We start from the raw sequence: 19,325 nt of genomic DNA, 5'->3' as shown, positions 1-19,325 counted from the left end.
TGAATAGAGAAGAGGATCATGCTTATGGATGATGATTATTTGAGTCTTGCCAATTTAATGTAACCTGCCTCAAACTAAGAAAAGGCCTGGACAAACTTTGATCCATTACAGAAACAGAGCAAACAATTAACAAACCTCAGAAATATTCTTCCATAATGAAGTGAGTGAGGTGTCTGAGCAGCCTGTTAAAAGAGCCAAACTTCAGTGGCCATCTGCCATACCACGAGTCAGAGCCTCGTCACCCTTACCTTCCGCGCGAACAATCGCTAAATCATCCGACAAGCCTGCAGGCCAGGTCACCAACCACCATTGGTCAGAGACACCAGCGGCAGCAATTATCAATGGCTCATTGGCAGTCATTTTTAACAAGGCTTTAACGAGGACCGAAGGCTTATTTACAAATGGATAACACCTAGAAACATGAATGTATGCACGTAATCATCCACTTGTGAATCTCAGGCACTGCCACTGTGTGAAAGTGGAATGACAACATACTGGTATACTGAAGATGCTTTACAGATTTTCCATCGCAGAATAAGCTATGCAACTTTAAGACCTGCAGGTGCCTCAAAAGTGAGGCTTTACATCAAAAGTTCTAGCATCACACACAGTTACACACTGATAATAGAAGAAATATTTTCCTTGCAATCAGCAAAACGCACAAAGCAAACTAAACACATGGACCAAACTTGACTGCTTGTGCAAACTGCCAACAATGTTTTCATATGGAGTGGATGGAGCTAGTGGGGGAAAGTGTACCCACACATCTACTTACACTGGGCAAGGGTAAGGCCTATACATTTGTGTCCATGCTTGAAGTACAAAGATGCCAAAGACATTCCCCCATGGTTCACTTCGAGCACTTAGGATTCCAGAGACAGCCGTGAGAGTGCTGGGGCTGACTTCAGCACACTGATACACATGTCCACAATTGCTCCCCAAACACCATGTAGTGTACCACTCAGTGTAGGAATCCAAATCTAGCAGGTGGCACAGTCAAAGAACAGCACCAACCAGATTCACAGTTTGTTTCATTGACAACAACACCACCACGTTACATTTATATAGTGCTTTTCTCAACACTCAAAGCGCTTCACATGGAAAGGGGGACCTCACTAACCACCACCAATGTGTAGCACCCACCTGGGTGATGCACGGCAGCCATTATGCGCCAGAACACTCACCACACACCAGCTTGAGGTGGAGAGTGAGGAAGTGATTGAGCCAATTAGAGTAGGGGATGATCAGGGGGCCAGATTGAATGAGCCAGGTTGTAAATTTAGCCAGGACACCGGCTTGACAACGTTTTCAACATATGCAGGTAAGGAGACATTTTGATACAGTAGTGCAGTGACGTCTTCTCTCAGAATCACTGTGCTATATTCGATAGTAGGGAGGCTGGGCAACAGGAGCAATAGGCAGGCAGCTGGGCTGGGGAGTTGGCCCTGGCAAGGGACTCCCAGCCTTGAAGCTGGGCCTGCAGGCTCCAGGGAACCCGCGCCGCCACAGAGAAGGCCTTCTTAATTAAGCCATGATGAAAGATTTATCAACCAGCCTGTGAAGTGATGCTACATGCTGCCTATACAGCAGATGTGCCGGAGACGCAGAGGGGCCTGGTTTCGCTCACCACGCCAGGGAAGCCACCATGAGCACATGCATGGCCAGAGAAGCACAGGGAACGGGCCTTCACTCATAAGCCATCAGCAGCCAAAGTAAAAGTGAGACAACCACTGCCAAGAGGGTCTGCAAGGGCACTGGCCTATTAGAGAGTGGAGAGTGCTGGAGCCAGGAAATGAGGTCGTGGCTACAAATCAAAGGCAGAGCGGCCCCTTTTGTGGCGTGGAGCTACAATCAGCCAACCTCAGCTGGAGGTCCCATTCAAAGAGGCGTTGGATGTGGGACGGGAGGAGAATACATACTCTGCTCTTTAACACTACATGTTATTGCTGCCTTTAAGCCACTTAGCCATCAAATGACTGATCCGTGTGGGCCGCTAATTCTGCAGCTAATGAGAGCGCTGCTTATCAGCAGGCGAGAGCTCCGACAGTGGAACAGCGACACAGAGGCGGTGGGCCCGGGAGCAGGGAAGGCAGACAGGTGTTTGGTGGTTTGCACATCTCTGCTGTGAGGGAGAGAGGAGTGAGGCTAGCTCAGTGTCTCTCATTAGAGCTAATGCCCATTCCGTGATCAACAGGACAGGGATTAGTGCCCTGTCTGCCCCGACACCACTTCCTCTTCTCACCCACTGTGCAGAAAACCAGAACGGCTACTTCCTTTTCCTGCACGCCCAAGGGGAAATGCTGCGTCCTGGTCGTAGTGCATCAGAGACTGATTAGAGACAACGATTGACCACAGAGTTCTCACAGCATGCCCTCTGTGTCTTAATTAGGCACTGATGGAGAGGCGAGCAAAACAAAACAAACCCCAGAAGAGTAGCGCTACACAGAGATAGGATGTGCTACTGAGCCATCAGTAATACCATAAGAGTAGCGCTACACAGGGATAGGATGTGCTACTTTTGATACTGAGCCATCAGTAACTATACTATACCATAAGAGTAGCGCTACACAGGGATAGAATGTGCTACTTTTGATACTGAGGCATCAGACAGTAACTATACCAACAGTAGACAAAAGAGCAGTATTCATGCTTCGGTTTACAGATGAACACGTTTTATCAATTTATGTCTACAGCCTAAATAGAAAAAGCCAAAGGCGCCAAAAAAACTTGTCAGGACAAGATTAGGCATAACACATTAGTGCTTTTCGATGCCACACAACCCAAACAGCAAGGTGAAAGACTTGAAAATGTACTAAGAGACATGCTGAATATTAATGTTCTCAACCAAATGAAATTGCCAAAGCACACTCATTAAAAGCAGACAGACATACAGTGACCCTATTTGAAACATTCAAACCAGACGACTCATTAATCTTCTCATTTGGAGATGGTGGGCTCATCAATACATCTTTCACTTAGCTCTATCATAAAGCTGCTTGTATACCCCAATTTAGCTAGCGTGCTAGCTATCAAGATAGAGGGAGAGTGAGACTATGTCAAATGTGTTTATTTGCACTCATAAGCCTGATAAAGTTAATTTCTTTTGAGTTAATGCCTCTCTTTGGGGAAAGCTGAAGATTGTGCTGAAATGCTACAGACTTGCTATCATACCAGACACTGAGCTGCAACCTTGAGCACTGAGCCTCTCCATTTCAGAATAGAAAACATTTTTAATCGTCCGACCTAAACTTGCTTGAGTAAGTCAAGTCAGAGGCAAAACATCCTGAGGACTGATCCAAATCCATCACCTTTTTCTATTTCATGAGAAACTGGATAAGACCTTTAGTCCACTAACACTCAGTCAGGCTACAGGTTGCAAGCCCCCTCCTAGCCACAGGTGTAGCAGCCTGCTGGACCTATAAAAAGATTGTGCAGAGCATCAAACCAGGCATCCCGTGGCCGGAAGGGCCTTGGCATTGATGTGTCGGCACATTGTCTGGAGTCGTTCCAGGTCCAAAACGGACCCAAACAATGTGGCCAACACACACGTAATGCACACAAACACAATGTATGGCGCCCATTCTCTTTGTCAAACAACACAGCCATTCAAGCATTCAGATACAAAGAGATATGCAGCCGTGCTCACCCTGAGGCTCACACATGCGCTCACACATGCGCTGGCATGTCAGAGAGGCCCGAGAGATGGCCAGAGGTGTGCTGCTCAACACCCACCACATTTGTCCCCCGTGTTCAAAGCGGCTAAATGTGTCCCCCTATTGTCTGCCAGATTATGGCTGTTAAAGGGCATAACCCTACACACACACACACACAGACACACACACACACAGAGGGAGTAAGGTCTGGTCAATGGCATCCCTAAGCCATAACACATGTTTTCGAGGGTATTCTTTGACAGGGTGTGGCAGAGTCACAGAAAGGAAATACGAGGCCAGCTTTCAGCCTGTGTCTACAGCATGACACTTCTACTGCTAAAAGAAACACGACCACATGGTAGATTTCTGCACATTGTACAGAAATGGAAATACCCAGGAGGGGACAGCAGTGAGTATTTCACATACATGACTATCATGACCCAAACATCAAAAAGCCAGAATATCTAGAGAGCCCAGATCATGTCACAAATATGCTTATATGGCTTTCATGCATGCTTACAACATTTATTTTTGTCTTCTAGGGCTTTACTGTAGAGAGTGGAAGTAGCCTAGTTCATGCCACAGTTTACTCTGAACTATCTGTCTTCACAAAGCTCCGGGATTCCAGAAGCACAAAATGTTTTCTTCAAAGGATAGGGAAAAGTGCTGGTAGGAGCCTCCAGAACTTAAAGTGATGGATTAACAAATCAGAGACTTTCCTTCAAAAGATTGCCTGCGGTTTCACAGCTGAAGCTGGTTTCCAAATATGTATTCTCAGTATAGAGACTTTGCCTCCAGTTCTTTTATGTACATTTTCAATGGCAGCAATTCCCCAACCCCTGTGAAACATTTCAAAAGCCTTTGCTTTTTTAACACTGCTTCTTAAAACACAAACTTCTCACAACGGCACCAACAGGCATCGTTGGACAACACAGACGTCTCACCACCTCAACAAGGGAATGACAACCTGGTGGTGCAGACCACACACACACCTGTACTGCATGCCTGAAGCCTCTGCTGGTGAATACTGACGCTGGAGAGAGATATTAGTAAATCTTTCTTCAACAGGTACTCTTCAAAGAGCAGCATTTTGTGGCTGAGAAATTCATCAACGACAACCCACAGTATTGCACGTATTTTAGCACCAATGAAAGCAGATTGCCATAACATATTATGAAAAGTGTGACAAGATGGTGAAGTACTGGTCCACACATTTGAACATGAGTGCACGTGTAGACAGAGCTTTAAAAAAAAAAAGTCAAAAAGCCTAGCTGACTGATGATGAAAAGATCTATTTTCAATCCCTTTACTCCAGAACTGAGGATATTTTTTTTCTGGAAACAGTTTTGGAGAGTCTCCGATAAGTTAGTGACCCAGTTATTTTCCCACACAAACCCAGGCTAACAGGGTCATCTCATATGAAATATTTCTGTTGCTAGGATGCAAAGAGACAGACACTGCAGCAGGGTTGAAGAGCAGTGTTTCCTCTAGATTTTTTTTTTTTAACAGTGGGGGCAGGCCATCCGCACCCCAAACGAACCCCCGCGCCGCCGCACCTCCCCCCCCCCTAAATATCAGAAGGTTACAAGGCTACATCAAAAAACTGGCATTTCGTTAGAATAGAATAGTTTTCTTAACCTCTATTTACACACAACACAATGGCTCTTTGACTAATTAGGCTTTTTTACTATGGCTTAGACCAGTGTTTCTCAAAGTGTGGTCTGGGGACCACTGGTGATCCACAAGCTATCCCAAGTGGTCCGCAAACAGACATGGTAAAATATACTATAGATGAGTTGTTTGCAATGTTGAACCAACTTGTATGTTAATTCAAGCTATGCCAGTTTAAATCATATGAATTCGACATGCTAAAATCAACGTAGAGGAAACACTGAAGAGTGTTGCGCAAGTTTAAGTGGCAGAGGTCAAAGTCAGAGGTCAAAGTGTTGTTAAACCTCAACCCTGTCCAAGGGCAGGATCGACCCTTTTTAGGTCTGACGGCTTTCATTAGTCATCCAAGTTAAACCTTTATGCTACAATTTTACCGACATCAAGACCGAGCTAAAAACAACCACCATGGCTGTGCCATTTAGCTGACAGATTGAGCAGAATCCTCCTGAGGTAAATTATCTAATCACTTTGAGTCCCTAAGCTACAGCCCAAAATACGACAAGGAATCTGTGCAGAAAGTCACGGAGACAACAGCTCCCTACAGTGCATCATTTTGAGGAGTTCAAATGAGCAGAGCCGAGGAGCCGAGAGGACTATCCAACCGTGAGCCATGCCCCATGACAAGTTACGGCATCCTCCTCTTCACCTGTCTGTGATCACAAAGATGTGTCCAAACAAAGGATCTGGGAGGAGAGGAGTTGCCCGTGGAAGCCTTCTAAAAACTGAAATTGAGCCCCTGAAATTGAGCTTTCACATCAGTGTCAACGGCTACAGGACATAATTGTTTTTTTTGTTTTTTTAAATCACAATTCCTCATACGGAAGTTCAGAGACTCCAAAAGTTCGGAGGTTTTTCTATCCCTCCAAAAGTTCAGAGGTTTTTCTATACTATGGCTGATTCAAGTGCTCCCCCATCCTTTGGACAACTGTCAGACAAACGTAGCCTAATCATACCGCACGCTCAAAGACACAGGACAGGACATTCAAATACACAGGCCATTCAAAAACAACGGACACAGTCAGACATCACCAAAGTTGACAGTCAGATGACAAAGTAAGAGGACAGACAGCAACGCCTCAGACTTAACCTGGCACTTGCTATAAAATTAGTCACCACTGGCACTGTGTTGGTAAACACACTCATGCCACATCAGACTCTGGCACCTTAAACATCACCCCCACCGCACTGTCCTTCTGCCCCACTCACCAACAGAAGAGCCACCTTCTTCATGGTGCGGTTCCCCATAGCTGGCAGAATGTGTGTGTGCGGCTGTGCGCTCTTAGGCTTCGCCCTGTGGTCACGTCTGAACTGGAGGGCTGTGCTGAGGAGGGAGACACTGCCTACTCCACTGCTGTCCGTGGAGCGCAAAGGATGGAAATGATTTTCGCTCTCGCATCCTCCCTCCCTTTCTCACTCGCTCACTCCCCCTTCTCCCTCTCCCTGTTCACGATCTGCTCTGTTGCCCGTCGCACAAAGAGAGGGGGGAAAATATGCGCACAGACACACACAGTCACACACACACACCTTGCTACATGTTAATGGCACACACACACACACACACACACACACACACCTCATATTATGAGCGGAGCCTCTACTGGGGAAATGGAGGAGGGCACATCTGTTGCATCGATCACAAATACAATAAAATCTCTCTCTCTCTGCCTCTCTCTCTCCCTCTCTGCCTCCCTCTCTCTCTGCCTCCCTCTCTCTCTGCCTCCCTCTCTCTCTGTGTGGCCCGAGCGGTCCTGTGATTCGCGGCATGTAGAGATGGGCCACTTTGGTTCGAGGTCATTATGTGGAACGCGTGTTTGTCACTTTCCATCGTTAATTATCATCCTCCCGGCTAAGTTGAGAACGACTCTGAGGAAGGACATAAGTACGATAGGAATCAAGCTTGGTTTGGAGTATCGTGGGGACAGTCAGCACTGTCCTTGACAAAGTCAACACTGAGAATCAAACAAACCACCAACAGCATAATCACCACCACCCACACTGCAATCACAATCTAATCTTAAGCAGCAGCCGCCTACAGAAACTTCATTAGAGTTTGCTACGCGCACAACTCAACACTGAAATAGCCTGGCTGCCACGGGCCGCCCAGAATTCATCACCTTCTCATTCTGTGTCGCGTACGTCGCTGGTGCCGTCGGCAGCAAACAAGAGCGCGTGGATCAAATATACCAGCAGCATTTGTCTGAAATGTCAGCCACCGGTCACGGCGCAGCAGCACATGTCGGTCAGCGGCGGACCTGCTCACTAGCGCCACATTCGGGGAGCCCTGACCGTGCGGAGCTTCAAGGAGTTCTGTTTGCATCTATAACAGGAAATCTAATTATTCTGTTATAACAGATGGCAGCGACCACTGAGCTGATGCACGTGTACAGTATGCCAGTGCAGTATGCCAGCTGCCTTGCTGACTCACCATGGGAGCAAAGAGCAAAGCACAAGCGACATCCATAACCCTGACGTCATATGTCTTTGGTATTGGGGAAACAGATATTGGTTGAAATTTGAATTATTCAAAGTCACATTCATGGGTGCAACACACCATTAATTCTATTACTCACTTTGGTCAAGAAGTGTCTGCTAAATGTAATGTAATGTAATATTTGCAACAGTATTTTACCACCAGCAGAGGGAGCTATTGAACAATAAATGGACAACAGTACTTTGGGGTTAACACTTCAGTAAAGGTGGGTGCGCACCGGCTAAGAAGGTTGCCACTCTTTTCTAAAGACTCTTTTCCATTGATAATCTAACTGCTGTAACAGACAGGCATCATGCCATACGCTGATCTGTTCCTCTCTGGGCCTGGCCTCTGACAGCTCCATGAGCACCATCCCATTTCTTAAGCCGACCATATGCATGCGAAAGGAGAAGGTCGTCTCCACCTAGTACACACATCAATGTCGTTCTCCTCATCAGTGCTGACTAGCTCATCAACACTCTTCTCGGGAGTTTCACCTGACACCTGACTATGGTGTAATAGTGCACTCTGCAGACAATCATTTCCTCTTCCAACTGGAGGACTTGCAGTTTGGCTACCCAAATAATTTAGACAGGGCATTCAAATTTTACTCTTCATATCCGCGAAAGACAAGAGCAAGTTATGCAAATTAAGGTTTGGGCATGAGCTGCTTATCTGCTGAACTGATCCATCACAGATCACTGACAGAGCATCACACAATGAACAGTCTAGGCTTTTAACGGAGGGTATAGATCAGTGCTTACCTTCTTCTTGAGAAGTGAGGCTGGAGTCTGATGTGGTCTTCCTGACGGGGCATCCACGTTGTCAGTAGAATCTGCTACACTGTTCTTTAGGGAGGGGAGGCCCTCTTCCCCTTCCTCTTCCTCCTCTTCCTCCTCTCGCTCACTCTCATCCGAGTTTTCAAACTCGTCACTGTCCTGGTCCATCTCCTCCTCCTCGCCCCCCCCCTCCCCCTGGGCCCCTGGGCCTCCCTCCGTCTCCCGTTCTGTCCTTTCCTCCTCGGCTCTGTGCCGCGCTGCTCCTCCTTCCCCCGTGCTGCTGCTGCTGTTGTTGTTCTCCTCCTCCCCCTCCTCCTCTTCCTCTTCCTCTTCCTCCTGGTCCTGCCGGTGTCGGTCCTCCGCTGCCCAGCACGCTCCCTGCTCCGCTCCGTTCAGCTCACTGCGCTGCCTCTGGGGGGCGCCCTCACCGCGATCCTCATTGCTGTCCATCTCTCCCGAGGGCCACGTCTCCTCCTCTTCCTCTTCTTCCTCCTCCTCCTCCTCCTCCTCCTCCTCGTCTTCATCGCCCTCTTCTTCATCGCCCTCCTCTTCCTCCTCCTCGCCCTCCTCTTCCTCCTCTCCGTCTCGTACAGGCTGGCCTGCGGCGGCGGCTGCTGCTGCTGTTGCTGTTGCTTCTGCGGCTCTGGGTCGTTCCTGCTCTTCGTCCTCCAGCACGCGGTTCATGTTCTCCTCCTCGTCAGCCTCCTGGCCCGGCTGGTGTGCCGAGGCCGTGCCCGAGGCCGCTGCCACCGCCGCGCGGGCCGAGGAGCCGTTACCTCGACCCCCCGGCCCTGGCCGTGGCCGCGGCCCCCCCCTCCGCCTGCTGCCCCCCGACAGCAGATCCTGGTTCATTTCCAAAAGCCAGCTTGCTACCTCCTGCACCTTCACTAAGCTGTCTGAGGAGGAGAAAGGCTTGGCATTCTGAAAAAGAGAAGAGAAAAACTGTTAGTATAATCTTCATACACCACAACAGACTTTGGAATCATACTACACATCACCATTCATGTGGTATTTGAACCCTCAACACTCTTGTCTTCCACTTGACTTTAGCATGTTGAGGTGTCAGAACATGAACAAAACATGAACTAACATTGTCATAGCCAGTGTTTCATGTTTAAAACATATGTTGGGAAATGTGAGCAAGGTGACAATCATAATCAAAAGAGTTCCTCTTCCCTGTAAATTTCTGCAATTACAGCTTTTGGCCACAGGGGGGCATATGAGCGCAAAGAGTGTCCAGGGTCAGTGAGCCTTCTGGTACTTATACTAAACTGCTCTGCACTTCTCTGGTCTGCAGCTGAAGCCCACAGCCTGGAGCTTAGGGAAGGGATACAGTCTGTTCAGAAGAGGAGTTTACAGTCTGTGAAATGTGTGTCCTTCACCTCAATCACCTGGCATCATCAGCTTTGTTTCAGCTTAGTCATCTGTGACTTTTTTTTCCAGTTCAGTTACAAACAATGGCGTGTGTGTGTGTGTGTGTGTGTGTGTGTGTGTGCGCGTGTGTCCGAGTGAGAGATTGGTATCGGTGTTTTGCCAGGAGATGGTAAGACACACACTTTGAGCTTTTGAACTTCTTAGACGACAGCACACAGAAGCCTGCAGCTTATTTCTCGCTCAGTGCTCTATGCTCTGCACTCTACTGCACAGCTCCAGCTGAACTCCTCTGAGGCCAGGGAAGCCGTTTACAGGGAGGGCGTGATTGAAGTAGCAGCGTTGCACTCCTAGTTGATTTGTAATGCGGGAAACCCTGATTACACAAGGTTGAACTCATCACAGAGCTCAGTCTGCACCACGCTACCAATCTCCACCATCCCAAACATCTGCACCCTGCTTTGCAGATTGTGCTTTATTAACAGTTATTTTGGCCAACTACTACAGAAAATCTCTAATATGTAAAAATAAAAAAATGGGAACATGGGAAACAGTAGAGAACCCAGAGGATAAAAGGCACAGAAAGACAAGGAAACACAAAAAGGTTTCAAGAGACTCATGTCTAAGTGCTATGACTTCATCATCAAGACGGGAGTGCACTCATTAAAGTAAACTAGTCATTCTTCAATGCCGTTTGGCTATTTTAAGGTAAAGAAACCAGAGATAGTGTAAGTGTAATTAAGGAGGCGAGAGGGAAAGAAAGAGAAAGAGAAGGGAGAGAGAGAGAGAGATCGAGAGAGAGAGAGAGAGAGAGAGAGAGAGAGAGAGAGAGAGAGAGAGAGAGAGAGAGAGAGAGAGAGAGAAAATAATGTAAACCAGATGGGCCATGTTCTCAAAGCACACAAATGCATGCTTTTAATGTGCCCATAGATAACCCCCTGAGAGTGGCTTCCCCACTTAGCACAACTCATTTAGGCCCACTTCAAACCAAATGTCCTGCAAGCAGCTGTATCTGTGTCAGAGATCCACCGGAGAACAGTGCGCATGATGGCACAGTTTGATGGAAGCCCATTTATGTGGTTCACACATCAGAAGTGTTACAAGCAGAGCTATTCTCCGTGCTCTAACTTATTTGACAGAGATTGTCAGATACTGTGCATTACTGTCAGGCACGCTCATCCCAGCTGCAAACGAAAGTCATACAACAGCATGGTGTGAGGGAGAGAGAAACCGTCTTGCTAGCCCAAGTAACTTAACAGCAATGCAATATGCCTACAATGTTAGTCACAAATACTGAGTACACTTGCAAACTTCCTATTCAAGTTTAACATGAAGGTTTTTTATGTTCTCATAGAGAATTATCACAGCATTGGCCATGTTTGAGTGATGTGCATGAGATGGTAATCTGCACTGTGCGTGGGATCTCTCAGGCCAGACTACAGGAGTGAAGTCTGGGAACATTTCAGCAATGTACTGTATCTATCTGTATTCTATTGCCGAAATGTCCATTACCTTCACATCTGACCAGTAATCTTAGGATGGCAGCAATAATCATGCAAGTCTGAAAATTCATCTTTCTGCCTCTTCGCACTGAAAACTGCATAAACACTCATTTTTGGGGTTGTCTGTTGCACTGTAACCAAAAGACAGCACTGGTCAGGACTCAAGAGGAGTGGTCACAGAGGTGACGTACAATGCAGAACAAGAAATGACGCACAACTACAAGATACAACATCAACACCACCAAACCAGGTTTGACAGAAAATGTACATATAAGGGATAATGGACGACACGGCGTTCGGTTCACGGAAATAAATGCACGTTCGAGGTTGTAAAAGGGCCCCGATGTGCAGGGGAGGTGAATTAATATACAAGTGTGATACAGCCATAAGAAATTGGATCTACTTCATAGGTGTGCTAATAACATTAACTATACGTATAAAGTACATATACTCTTTTGATCCCGTGAGGGAAATTTGGTCTACATTTATCCCAATCCTAGCCTGGCCTTGGCCTGTCTACGTACTTCCGGTCGATTTCTTTTCCCTACAGAGAGTCTGGTTTCCAGGCTATCCCAATCCATGAATTAGTGAAACAGACACAGCACACAGTGTACACACAGTGAGGTGAAGCACACACTAATCCCGGCGCAGTGAGCTGCCTGCATCAACAGCGGTGCTCGGGGAGCATTGAGGGGTTAGGTGTCTTGCTCAAGGGCACTTCAGCCGTGCCTACTGGTCGGGGTTCGAACCGGCAACCCTCCGGTTACAGGTCCGAAGTGCTAACCAGTAGGCCACGTTCTAAAGAACGCAGAAAAATGGGAAATTCAACCAAGCAGTGGAATAAGCTCTAACAAATAGCATTTAGCAAAAGCAATTTGCTGATCTTACTCCTCCTGATGGTCAATCATTGATTGGTTGCCTGCACCACGACACACAGCAAACTTGCCAACCACCTGTCACAGCTATCAGCGGAGAGCACCTTTATCTTAAAAACCTTGTGTGTCCTTTTCAGTCGGCCAGAGATGGAGCTGGCAATCTCAGTAAGTGAACAATCATTCTAGTAGATAATTTGTTTTTCACAGAGAGCAGTGGAGAGCGGGAGACAGACCGATACACGGCACTCAACTGCTTTGCTGTGTGCAGTGTGCGCTCTGGCCACATGCAGCTCCTCAAATGTTGGCACTCCCTAGTAGGGGAGAAATGGAATGTCCAACTGGGTTTTCTTCTGTTAGGAGGTCACCATGGTGATCTAAACTGATCATGCAAAGCTGACTGACACAAACAAAGTGTGGACATTTGACTTGGAGACACCAGAGAGTCATGAAAGCAGCTTCATCAAGATAATCCCTCATGACAGGAATGATTTACTTAATCTGTGGATGCCAACACTGGGACCACGCTACTATTTCACTACCATCAGATAACAGAGTAAACAAAACTCTGCATGACTAGGGCAACAATACGGAACGGATACTCCAACAATGCAGCGCTCTTGTTCACATCAGATTATTTGTGCGAGGGATGGCACAGCGGTCACAGTGGGAGACAGGCAGGAAAAAACGGCAGAGCGAGTCGCTTCCTGTAGCCGAGCCCCACTTCCATTATGAGAGGCTATAAAACATCCGACTTTCCAGTTGAGCTCTGGCTCTTGTCCAGCCACGCATGGACCGAGACAGAGCGGAGGACGGAGAGGGCGAGGCGGGCGGGGGGAGTGAATGAGAGTGCACTCTGGGGTGAGTCTCAGATAGCGGTGTGAAGCGCTGCGTGTCATTGCTATACTTATTACCACGCTGTGCACCTCTATGACAGGTCATTTATCTGTATCTAAGGCCAGAGGAAGCCAACGTCCGGAGAGCACACGCACGCACTCTCACTCACTCGCTCGCTCTCAATTTCAGTTCCACTCCCTACTTCACCCACTCTTAATCAGAATGAAGTTAAAGAGGCTTAATATAATAACGGTGTGTCGTGTGGTTTTCTTTCTTAATTTTGGCAGCCCCTGAAAGGTTCTGGTGTACAGTAATTCAGTTACATGACTGTCGCAAAAATGAATCACAGCTTTCTCCCGTGGCCAAAGACAACAGGATATACAGTACAAGGGACACAGCCATTTTTGCCCTACAGTCAAAAAGCTATGACTGCACAAAAGCACATCAAATTGGTAAACTGTGTTTTAAAAAAACCCTGATTATAGCTCAAAATCTAGCTTGCTTTTTGAGTAGCTGAGCAGCTGGCCCTTTGTAAATTAAATGTTGCTCAGGTCCCAGAAAAACTATAGTCGTGGTAGTTTGGCAGGAACCATATGTATTGCCACATAACCAATACTTATGCCATATGAAAAGAACCTGATATTACGGACTGCGTCCCAACCAACACATCTCTCCAATAGCCTCTCACACACTGTACGCTCAGCTGGCACGGGGACAACTAAACCGACCGACCAGCAAGCACAACTCGTTAGTTTAAAAAAGAGAGCTAGCATTTTGTGTCATTTCCTGTTAAATGTTAGCCCCTGACGACCTTGAGGAGTGTGTGTGTGTGTGTGTGTGTGTGTGTGAGAAGAGAGAGCATTTCAGGGAAGCATTACATCCATCTCCAGTTGCAGTCCAGTAGTCCCCTGGGACCTGTAGTTCATAGCAGCTACCACGGCGAGCGGAAGGCTATGAATAGCCCAATTTGCCCTGCACCTTACTGGAGAACAAAGTCTCCGTAATTAGACTTGAGAGTTGCATGTTGTTATTGTTGTGGAGACGATCTCTGTGGTGCACAGGAGTGGAGGGGCACACGCACGCGAAGACGTCCTGGGAAAACGGCTGGCATGGGGGCAGACCGGATGGCAGGGGGGGGGGGGGGGGGGGGGGGGGCAGTTTCATTCCACAGCAGTTTAAAATAGAACCTTAAACATGTCCAGCAGATCTATTAAAGAGGAAATGACTGGGCCACAGAGCCTCAGGCAGGTGTACTGGTCAGAGTTCTGCTTCTTGTGCTTAGATTCGTGCCATCTACACTGCTGTGGCCATCTGCAACTGGATATTTCATTAAAAAGGGAGGGAAAAATGAAAACAAAATCAAATGTAAGGGAATAACAAGCAATCTGGGGTGACCAAACAGGATGCTCTAATTCAGATGGCTCTGGATTCAGAAAATCTCATAAACCATCTGGACCATCTGGAAAGGCCGACTCCTGCTGAAAGCCTGCTTTTGCTCTCTCGCTGCTTTCGTGTGATCTGGCGAGGAGTTGAGGAGGAGAGACAGGCTCAGGTCTGTGTCCTTGACAAACGTCCTTCGTGTCCCCATAGGGTCAGTGCTGCTGCTGTGGGGGGGCCGTGCAGAGGCAGGGGGGCATCAGCAGAGAGCACAGCTGAGGAGAGAGGACCCTAACCCTAACCCTAACCCACACATGAGCGCACACATCAAAAGACTATTTTATTAGTCTTGTTCTTCATGAGGGAATGTGACATGTACTCATCTACAACACGTAGGCCATCACAATAGGAGTAGGCGAATACATTCATTCTAGAATCAATTATAAAAAGATGTGTACAACTGTGTCAGGCAGTGTGCCATGACTAACAGTATCAGCCAAAACAAGGTGGAAGAAACGCAATGTTGCAGCCACAGATGTGAACACATGTACACACACACACACACACACACACACACACACACACACACACACACACACACACACACACACACACAGAATGTTTGTTTGTTTGTTTGTTTAATTTAAGGCCATTTCAGCAATGTAGGCTATTTAATGGCCAGAGCATTGTGTGTTAGAGAAGCTTAAATATGTTTTTTTTAAATCTATGCTAGTAAGATCACACACACAGAATTTCAAAACCATGGTTCAGAGGCCCATACATAACCAAAAGACACAGCTCCATTTCCACCTAATCTGATCCACTAAAAGCTCTGTTCTTTTCCCCCCAGAGAGGGTAGATTACAGCTTTTTCTTCCTTTCCTAATCAGCGTAATTGAAAGTGGCCTGGGCTATGCAGTCACTGCAGTCAGCAAAAAGCATCAGCCCGAATTTGCGATGACACTCACGCGGTGCGGTTTCCATTAAGGCCTGCCTGTGAGGCGATTTATGAAACGGACTCCCACACGAGGAAAAACCGGGCGCAGAGCAAATATCTGTCTGCTGTGGTTATCCAGAGGCATTTAGCACGGCGCACACCTGAGAGCAGGATTTAAAAATACATTTTTATCTGAGGTGATTCAGCTGCTACTGCAGAGCATTTTCTGAATTCCAGCTGTGTGAGGTACACAGGCTCGACTCACTAAATCACACCACCCACCATCACGCTGAGCTTTAGTCTCTTATGATTACCGCAACAGGTGGCGACTGCTATGCTGTACCGAATGCCATTTTCAAAAAATGTCTGCCTGCCGAACATCAAAACATCAAACATTAAACACAACAATAAAACAATCTTGTGCAACAGCTAAAGGAGCAGCCAGCCAGCCCTCCATACAACGAAAAAATGACAAAGGACAGACACCCTCTTAGGTTCATGTCTGGTTTGCATCATCTCATCTGGTTTCACGTGCTTTAAATAGCACTCCTAGGCCACCACTCAACGCAGGCTGTTACCACTGGAACGGCTCCTCTTCAGCCTCTGAGTGAGGCACCAGCGTCAAAGCATATGGGTCTGCTGGAGCTGGAGCTGTGGCTGGACAGGTCCGTATGGCCCAGAGTGCTGCAGCTGATGAAGACAGCTGGACCAGGGCTGCACCCGAGAGCTCAAGAGCCAAGTCCTGAATGCCACAGCTGCAGGGGGGTGGGGGGGGGGCGGTACTGCAGGAGGCCTGAGAAGAGCAGAGGGCACGCACACACACACACACACACACACACACACACACACACACAAACAGAGGAAAAAACACTGCCTATCTCTAAGTGCGCATGAGTGCAACCTATTCTCTCTCTCTATTCTCTCTCTCTCCCTCACACACACACACACACACACACACACACACACACACACACACACTGTTGTCCTCGAGTCAGTTTCCTGACCCTTTGGTAAATGGAGAACAGCAAGCTCATACAAACACACTCATACACACTTAAGCGCATTCTTTTTCTCACTTTAGTTCTGCATCTGCGTAAAGGAAGCCCTGGGTGGTTACAGTAGGACTGACTGCTTCTCCCTCATTTTCCATAGCCGTCTAGTGGGCGCATGGTCCACTAAATCTCCACTAAATGTCCATTAAAATTCCAGCAGCATAATGAATGGCCATCGGGGCTGTGGGTATTTAGCATCCCTAATCTGCAGGCCATTTGTACTCGGCCTTAATAGCAGTCCTATATGACGCTAAGTGGAACTCGCTCGGAAATGGTCTGCTTTGTTTATTTTTTTATTTATCTCTCATTACTGCTTTGCGTCCCTTTCTCCTGCAGGCCCTGCGCTCTGGGTGAAAGAAACAGACCAGTGGCTAAGCAGATGTGAACAGGCAGAAGATTCATTACGGAGACAGATTGGATGGCGCTCGGCTCGTTTATTTCCACCCTGCTTGAAAGCGGGTGACGCGCGCACGGCTCAGCTTGAGCCCAATCTGCTCGAGAAGAGGTGATGAGGAGGAGATTCTAATAAACAGGCGCAGGTAGCTGCTCGCGCCGGCTAATGCCAATTACACCACCGCTCAAATTACCACCTGTCTCAGGCTAATCAAGACACAATCACCGTGACGAGTGGGCCTCATCTTCAAAACAACCTCGCATATGGCTGGAGGCTAATGCTGCTCAAACGAAAGGGCAACATTGATTGAGCAAGGAGGATAACTACATCAACAGTACCAAATTTGGCAATTTCATGAGGATAACATCATCTAACAGACATATTATATTGTGCTGAGCACTCAATACATAATAGTCACAAAAGTAATGCATCTGTGTAGGCAACAAAACCTCTGTTTCCTGCCATAAAGGCAAGTCAAGGACACGATGTATCCTCCTAGCACCCATCCCAGGTATAAACACAATGAGCCGAGTTGTTTACATGTGGTTGGGTAACAGCAGACCAGAGGCTATACAATGGCCTACATACAGCGGCAAACACAGCACTACTCACACACCACCGCAAACTGCCTGGAGATCCTAGAAGCCAGGAAGGACCCCCGCCGTATTCTAGCTTTCCAGAAAAGTAATATACGGTAGCATTGTGCAACACTAAAGAGCCCAATCTGTAAACACATCCACAATTTTACAGAAAAGAAACATATATATAAATAATAATAATATATAATAATAACAATAATAATAATAATAATATTACTACAACTGTATGATGCCTTCCACCAAATGGCAGCACCCCATAAATCATAAATGGCACTTTAATAGACTCAGGGAAGAGCAAGGAGAACAGCAAATTCAATACCAGCCAATAAGTCCAAATTGGTTCAAAGCCATCCACAGAGCGTTCACTCTGCACACCGTGAGTAGCTTTTCCCCTCATGTCAGACTGAAGCGTACTTCCTGCCCGTCATAAGGGCCATGTTAGTGTCTCAGATGGCTCAAGTGGCAGTGGCCACAGCTGAGAGAATGGGACCCCCTGCCAGCCAAGTGATGCCCAGCTTTGGCACACGAGGAGCTAATAAAAGCAAAAGTTAATCTCCACAATTATAATTTCCAGCAGCGGTCATGAGCTACAGTATCAGAGTCAAGTCCTGCTTTAAAAGACTAATCCTATAAATACAAAGCTAATGCTTCAGCGTGCCCCCGGGTCTACGTTTTAGAGACAGACACTATTAATCGATGACGCTATTAAAAGATTGGGCTCGGGACAATGTCTGCAAAAGGGACCTTCAAAACATGACCTGCACTGCAGTTCCGACCAGCAGGAAGATGATTCTCTCTTGGGTTTTCCCTAAACTGCAACATGACTGGTGTTCTGTTGGCTGCAGACATTCTGCATTTTAAATAAATTAAGGAAGTCAGGTCTGGTTTCCAGAGGGGGGAAAAAAACAGCTCATCCATTGATCTGCATTTCTTTTCCATTTTTCTAGCAAACAACTGCCCTCCCTCTCCTCATCTCCCCCAAAAACCATCTAATATCCGGAGATATCTCTGAGAGATATTATTTCATGCATGCATCACTCTTAGAGTCTGTACTAGCAATTCACAAAGAGGAAAAACACAAATGATATCCAAACTCCAAACCACCAGAGCACTCTTTGCAAACTCATCCACCCAAACGCCAACACAGCCCAGCATTCATTAACACTTAAGAAGGACCCCCAGCTGCCTTGCCAGTCAACCCCACTCTGTGACAAGTGAAGACAGATACGTGTCCCTGACCTCATTTGCCACCACGCCCAGCTTCCAATCCATCACAGGGTGTAATAAAAGCCCCTTCCCCTGTCCTCCTTCCCGTCAAACAGCGACTGCTCTGGACGCCTAAGTGGCTGTGTCTGTTTCCGAACGCCTCAAAAGAGGAGTCTGTGGTCACCAAGGCAGGCAGTGGGACAGCCATTAAATCACCTGCTTCCATTACAAAATCAATTACTGCAGAGTACTGCTTTAGTCTCAAAGGCCCGCTAATGCTGGAATAACACAGAGCCAGCCGCCGCAAGGTCAGGCCAGCTACTCAAGAGGACACAAAAACACTATTCATGCAGAGACTTTTCTGTCCTCTGAACGCACCTGCTCTTTCGAATACCACTCGAGGCTACACATCAAACTTCTCATGTTTAATATGCATGGGTCACATTGCCAGGTCATTGAGCAACTGTCACTCTTCAATCTTGACACTCGTTAGTTAGCGTAGTCAGTGTAATCACTACATAACAAGACACCCTCTAACAATCTCCTAAAAGACCCTACTAAATCAGATGCATTCCCTGCAAAAGATGCTAAATCAGAGCCCAGAGC

The 19,325-nt window shown here is 47.1% G+C and overlaps 1 protein-coding gene across 2 annotated transcripts in view; it reads right to left on the bottom strand.

Moving 5' to 3' along the window:
* Positions 1 to 19,325, bottom strand: part of fbxw7 (F-box and WD repeat domain containing 7) — a 127,549-nt gene that overhangs the window by 67,653 nt on the left and 40,571 nt on the right. For both annotated transcript variants that reach the window (XM_076294189.1, XM_076294190.1), the window contains one exon: positions 8,559 to 9,494. In XM_076294189.1, the coding sequence (XP_076150304.1) occupies positions 8,559 to 9,425 (867 nt within the window). In that variant the 5' untranslated portion in view covers positions 9,426 to 9,494. The remainder of the gene's footprint in view (positions 1 to 8,558; positions 9,495 to 19,325) is intronic.

Source organism: Alosa pseudoharengus, unplaced genomic scaffold (genome assembly GCF_046254945.1).
Source record: "Alosa pseudoharengus isolate Yale_2024_CS ecotype anadromous, Long Island Sound unplaced genomic scaffold, YU_APseudo_1.1 YU_APseudo_1.1_scf_2, whole genome shotgun sequence".
In the NCBI taxonomy this organism is placed as follows: Eukaryota; Metazoa; Chordata; class Actinopteri; order Clupeiformes; family Clupeidae; genus Alosa; species Alosa pseudoharengus.
The sequence above is the reverse complement of the archived record's forward strand: the minus strand, read 5'-3'. Positions and strand labels throughout refer to the sequence as shown.